Source organism: Eriocheir sinensis, chromosome 36, assembly GCF_024679095.1.
Source record: "Eriocheir sinensis breed Jianghai 21 chromosome 36, ASM2467909v1, whole genome shotgun sequence".
Lineage (NCBI taxonomy): Eukaryota > Metazoa > Arthropoda > Malacostraca > Decapoda > Varunidae > Eriocheir > Eriocheir sinensis.
This window is the reverse complement of record NC_066544.1, coordinates 16,380,091-16,386,719: the sequence shown is the minus strand read 5'-3', so window position 1 is coordinate 16,386,719 and position 6,629 is coordinate 16,380,091. Positions and strand designations below refer to the sequence as shown.

Below are 6,629 nucleotides of genomic sequence, written 5' to 3'. Positions count from 1 at the left end.
GTAAATGAAATGCGAACTCCGTCTGAACTGTGAGTGGGTGGGTGAGTGAATGGATGAGTGCGTGTGTGGGGGGGGGGGGGGGGAAGGAAAAGCGTAACTCGGACTGAACTGTGAGTGTGTGAGTGAGTGGGTGAAAATATAAAGCTTAACCTTCCTTAAAATAAATAAAATAAAATAAGTCAGTAAAAGAAGTCTTACTCTCGTTCTTAATCGTTTGAGATGATATTGTTACTTAGGTTCGCTTGGATATTATTTTGAATGGTGAGTTTTAGATTTTACTTTAGTTTACCTTCCTTTCTTTAAATAAGTAAATAAATAGATGAATAAGCAAATAAATATATAGTCAAACACACTGCTGATCGATTTTTAAGATATTATTGTTATTACTAAAGTGGGTCTAATAGGCGCACCAAACATCATCAAATGTGGGGTACAAACTTGGCGGAGGGACTGTATTTTGGGGGCCATTGAAGGTAAATCTGCCAAAGAGTAGCTTATCCGGATATTTTGTTTTTATTTATTAGTGATCCACGAGACATCCTAAAGTTAAATCAAAGATGTGCTTATCTTTGTATGCATTCATAAATACACTGTTAATATTTCTGTGGTGTCTGATTCACTTATTAGAGAGAAATTCTATTGTGATAAACAGTCACAAATTCGTGTCACTAGTAAAAATGAAACTAGTAATTTAAGTTTTGGCACCATGAAATATACACAAATAGATAAATATGAAAGTTCACGAAGTCACAATAAGTAACATCACCTGCTTTGCGCAGTAAAACTATGCTATTTATGGTATCTGATGCCCGCAAAATGACGGGCGCTGCTGCCTCGGGCCACAGACAGTTGCCAGATTGTCGTACTCAGCTGCTTATATTTCCCGACTTCCTGCCCCAAAACTGTATTCTGGGCTCCAATAACGAAACTCATTTATAATTATCGTTAAAAGAGTTAGATCCTGATGACTCATTAGGCGTCAGAAACCGGTAAATACTATGCTCTGAGTATGACAATCTGGCAACGGTGGCTATACGTATTTTCATATTATTGTTCTGTTGTTTATTCAATGTTGTGTTAAAAAAAAAAGAACACCCGTAATTTTAGTTAGTTTTTGGTTATAAGGATTCTTTACGAAATACAATTATTACATTACCTTCTTTTACTTAGGAAATGTCCTGAATCCTGAATCGGCTATGGTGATGTTAGGTGCGCCTATTTATTTTTTTCGTGTTTATTTTTTATGGTGATTTTTAGACGTAGGGAAAACTTGAGAATTATTGAGATCTTTATGTTGGTTCCATTATGCTTTTGTCTGTTAGCAAGCGTTGTTAGTTAGTTAGTTGGTATTGTTAGTTTTGGGGTTATGGAGAGAACTAAAAAAAACAAAAGACAATCGAGGAACGAAGGCAAAAGGAAATACCCACATCATCAGTATTCCTCTTCCTGCTCCTTCTCCTCTTCCTCCTCTTCCTCCTCCTCTTCTTCCTCTTCTTCCTCTTCCTCGTCGTATCTTGCGTGAACCAGAAAAAAAAGAGACACAATAAACGAGGTCGAAAGGAAATACCCACTGTATCAATATTCCTCTTCCTTCTCCTCCTCCTCTTCCTCCTCTTCCTCCTCCTCTTCTTCCTCTTCCTCGTCGTATCTTGCGTGAACTAAAAAAAAAAAAAAGAGACACAATAAACGAAGTAGAAAGGAAATACCCATTGTATCAATATTCCTCTTCCTTCTCCTCCTCCTCTTCCTCCTCTTCCTCCTCCTCTTCCTCCTCTTCTTCCTCTTCCTCGTCGTATCTTGCGTGAACCAGAAAAAAAAGAGACACAATAAACGAAGTCGAGAGGAAACACCCACTTTATCAGTATTCCTCCTCCTTCTCCTCTTCCTCTTCCTCTTCCTCTTCTTCCTCCTTATCGTCTCTTGCGTCAAACTAAAAAACAAAACAAAACAAGAAGCGAAGGGATAAGGAAATATCCAAATTATCTGTATTCCTCCTCGTCCTCCTCCTCCTCCTCCTCCTCCTCTTCCTCTTCCTCCTACTTCCACTTCCTGATCGTATCTTGCGTCACTCCAAACGCTGTGAATGCAGGTGATAATTGGTGATTCTGCAACACGGCTACCTGTCAACGCCACCACCACGACCACCACCACCACCGCCTCAGCTGATGATGACGATGATGGGAGTATATAAACGGGTTCCTCTCCATTTTTCTCAGTTGTTTATTTTTGGAGGTGACAGAGTACGTGCTGCGACGCCTCCTCCTCCTCCTCCTCCTCGTTCTCGTTCTCATCTACGGTTCCTCAGCCACACCTGACATCATGGTAATTATTATATAGTGTTTTTTTTGTGTGTGTGTCTTTAAGTGGTTAGGTAGTTTGGTGGTGTTGGTTTTAAAGGAGAGTTCTAGTTTTGGTTTTTGGGTGTTTTTTAAGGGTTTGTTTTGGGATAGGTTTGTGTGGTATGTTTTGTGTTTCCATATACTAAGATGTGACTGGTTGACTGTACATATATAGGAAGCTGTGTTTCTCTCTCTCTCTCTCTCTCTCTCTCTCTCTATCTATATATCTACCTATCTGTATCTATATATCTATAACAATATATGTATTTATCTATCTTTATATATATTTATTTATCTATCTGTATCTACCTTCCTACCTACCTATCCATCTATCTGTCTATCTATTTATATCTACCAATTTTACACTTACTTATTTGCCTATCTATCTATCTATCTATCTCTTCCTATCTACATATGTATCAATCTCTATGTATCTCATTGTTCATCTATCTGTCCTTCTGTGTATTTGTCTATCTATCTATCTAGTTGTCATTCTCCCTTTCACTCACGTGTGTCTTAGCCAGTGGGTATGTGGGGTCTTATGATGCAGGACAGTCATGTGTGCGTGTGTTAAGGCGCCCAGGCATGTCTCTTTAGCATCCTTATGAGATATACCCCCTACCTCTCTCTCTCTCTCTCTCTCTCTCTCTCTCTCTCTGGTAATGTTCTTTCTCTCCTGCAGAAGTCGTTGCTGGTCCTCACTTCGGCCGCTTTGCTGATGTCCTTCGTCAGCGGAAGACCTCAAGGTGCGTGAGTATGTGTGTGTGTGTGTGTGTGTGTGTGTGTGTGTGTGTGTGTGGGTGTGGGTGTGTTTGTGTTTTGTATTCACGCTGCCATACAGAGAGAGAGAGAGAGAGAGAGAGAGAGAGAGAGAGAGAGAGAGGTATTTATAGCCTTTCTCTTTATCTCTACCTTTTTTATCTGTCTATCTATCTCTTCTCTCCTCCATATTCATTTATTTTTCCCCCACATCTCTCTCTCTCTCGCTCTCTCTATCTCTCTCTCGCTCTCGCTCTCTCTCCATTTCCCTTTCCTTCCTCCCTCTCTCATTCACCATTATTCCCTTTTCTCTCATTCTTACCTTTATTCCTTCATTCCCACAAGTATTGGCGACTTTCTGTATGCATCTATATCTAATTATCTATCTATCTTTCTCCCTCTCCTCTTCTTCCTCCATTTTCCTCTTCTTTCCCTCCGCCATTGCTCTCATGCTCACCATTATTCCTTCCTTCCCACAGGCTTTGGCGGGTTCGGTGGACACGGGGGCTTCGGCAGTGGCAGCCATGAACACGGGGGCTTTGGAGGACACGGGGGCTTCGGCGGTGGCAGCCATGAACACGGGGGCTTTGGAGGACACGGGGGCTTCGGCGGTGGCAGCCATGAACACGGGGGCTTCGGAGGTTTTGGTGGACACAGTGGCGAACATGGTGGCTTTGGTGGTTTTGGTAGTCACGAACAAGGTGGCTTTGGTGGTTTTGGTAGTCACGAACATGGTGGCTTTGGCGGTTTTGGTGGGCATAACGGTGGTTTTGGCCTCTTTAACGGCTTTGGTGGATTCGGTGGACAAGGTTTTCCCCACGACCACGGTTTCTTCTTTGGGAGAAAATGATAGCGGCGGTAAGACAGCGACGACGACCACTTTTTTGGACCTTTCGGGGGAGGTAAGTAGCTATAGGGACGACTGCTCTCTCTCTCTCTCTCTCTCTCTCTCTCTCTCTCTCTCTCTCTCTCTCGTTTTTATGTTTTCTTTCTTTCGTTCTTTCTTTGTTTCTTTGTCTCCCTCTTTGTCTGTCTTTCTTTCCCTCTTTCTATCGTTCTTTCTCTCTTTCTTTCTATCGTTCTTTATTTCTTAACTTCTTCCTTTCTCTCTCTCTCTCTCTCTCTCTCTCTCTCTCTCTCTCTCGTAACTCATTTTATCATATATTTTGTCCTGCTTGTTATGATATATATTTTTTATTTATTTTCATTGCTTTTTTCTCCCCTTATCTGCTTTTCTGTCTTTTCCTTCAGTATAATCACATTTGATACTTGCTCGCTTAATTGCGTATCCTCCCTTGTGGCTACTCTTTACTGTTATCTATCATGGGAGCGGCGAGTAGCAGGCTTTTTTTTTGCACTCTTTTTGTTGCCTTTCAGTCGTGTCCTTTTATTTAAAAAAAAAAAAAAAAAAAAAAAAAATCTTGTCTCTTAGGATCCTCACTTCCCTATTTTTTTTTCTGTTCGTATTTCAGATTACGGAAGATAAGAGGCGCCTGTCCTTCCCATATCACGTTCCTGTGTGTGTGTTTGTCTCGCAGCACCTCCCTTTCTCTCTTCCTCGTGGACGTTGGAAAAAAAGTCTCTGATATGTTTGGAGAAAAGGAAAAAAAGGTATATACGTCTCTGATATGTTAAAAAAGGTACAAAAAAGTCCTTGCTATGTTTGGAGAAAAGGAAAGAAAAAGTCCCTGATATGTATGGAGAAAAGGAAAGAAAAACCGTCCCTTATATATTCAAAAAGGTACAAAAAAAGTCCCTGATATGTTTGAAGAAAAGGAAAAAAATACGTCCCTTATATATTTATAAGAAGGTAAAAAAAGAAAAAACTCCCTGATATGTTTGAAAAAAAGGGAAAAAAAGTACGTCCCTGATATGTTCAAAAAGGTGCAAAAAAAAGTCCCAGATATGTTTGAAGAAAAGTATAAAACAAGTTCCAAATATGTTCAAAATAGGTAAAAAAAAAAAAAAAAGGAAAATGTCCCTGATGTCTTCTAATATATTTCCCGGGTCATTTGATGTGTCTGTTTGGTTTTGTGTTTATTGTTACCACAGAATTATGTTACTGGTGTTATGTGTGTATTGCTAAAAAGGTTCCGATTGCTTGATATATAGACAGACCTCGGTTTGCTTGTTAGTGTTGGATACGCTATGAAAGCCATGTTAAGTAAGTAAGCAATGTTGGGAGCATCATCTTCGTCGCATTAAACCCTTGAGCCTGTGGTAGGAAGAGCTGAAATCTGTCGGAAAAAAATATATACAAAACACACTATCATAAGTTGTCAATGGGCGTTTATTCTTCCCATACTGAACTCGAGGTTGAAATAAAGTGCGTTGTCAACATCTATATATCTCGTTTTATTCACTCAGGAGCCCCTAGTGGTGTTTGGTGTTTGTATGTGTCACCTCTCTATATAGTCCGTCCATAATGCATCAGGGAGAGAAGGTTAGAATTTTAAAAAGGGAGGAAGAGGAGGGCCGGTTTGGTTATTAATGAAGAAGTTGGTGTTGGTGATTGCAAAATAGTTACCGCCATTGGTATGTATTGCTGAGAGAGAGAGAGAGAGAGAGAGAGAGAGAGAGAGAGAGAGAGAGAGAGAGAGAGAGAGAGAGAGAGAGAGAGAGAGAGAGAGACGGAGGAGAGGGAGCACGTGTATGATGCAATAACAACAACAACGAAACAAAAGCAGAGATAAGAGTCACAATTAATAACATTGATAAAGATGGTAGTAGTAGTAGTAGTAGTAGTAGTAGTAGTAGCACGTCAGGTGTAAACAACTAATTAAAGATAAGACACAATATATATACAGAAGGTATCAAGGAGAGTTCATCCGACACAATGTACACTCCTGCCTCCTATGTGTGTGTGTGTGTATGTGTGTAGGGCAGCCACCACCATGAGCCAGTCTCCTTGTCGCTAGGGAAAGGAAGATCATGATAAGCTAATGATGCGTGATGCCCCGGTGAGGTGAGGCCCTGGGGACGTCTGTCTACGCCCCTTAGATTGAGTAGGGCTAATGGGGCTGAGGGAGTAGCTATAGGGTTATACGGGCGACACAAACCTTTCTTGATCTTTTTCCTGCTTTTTCCTTCACTGCAATTCCCTCGCCCTCTTTCACTCCTCTCATCGCTTTTAGTTTCATTTTGGGCGTTGTCGATACTTGTGTAGAGGGACAAAGATCCGGCTATATGTGAGTCCCTTGTGCTCCCTGTCTTACTCTGTGGCCGCGAGACATGGGACCCTCTTTTTAAACACTTCGTCGCCCAAGTTCACATATCTGACAAGGCTTTCGTAGGAATTTGGGGCATTTCCAGGAGTAGTTTTATGACCCTGATGGTAGTTTTGACCCTTCTTCTGTACCTTGAACCTAAAGAATCACTCATTATAACCCGACTGACCCCCTCTGCTGTGAGACATGGGCATTTTTAAATAGGGACTTGGAGAGACGGACTGATGCCTTTAGTAATACATATCCACGCAGAATTATGGGAAATCGCCAAAATTACTTTGATTCCTCATTTAAGAGCCCCAAT

The 6,629-nt window shown here is 41.0% G+C and overlaps 1 protein-coding gene across 1 annotated transcript; it reads left to right on the top strand.

The window, feature by feature from the left end:
- The first annotated feature begins 2,169 nt into the window (after positions 1-2,169).
- On the top strand, positions 2,170-5,442 carry LOC127007918 (uncharacterized). Its single transcript, XM_050879403.1, has 4 exons — positions 2,170-2,322; positions 3,022-3,085; positions 3,578-4,000; positions 4,571-5,442. The coding sequence occupies exons 1-3, from the start codon at positions 2,320-2,322 to the stop codon at positions 3,946-3,948; spliced, it is 438 nt and encodes a 145-aa protein (XP_050735360.1). The 5' UTR covers positions 2,170-2,319; the 3' UTR covers positions 3,949-4,000; positions 4,571-5,442.
- Positions 5,443-6,629: the final 1,187 nt, after the last annotated feature.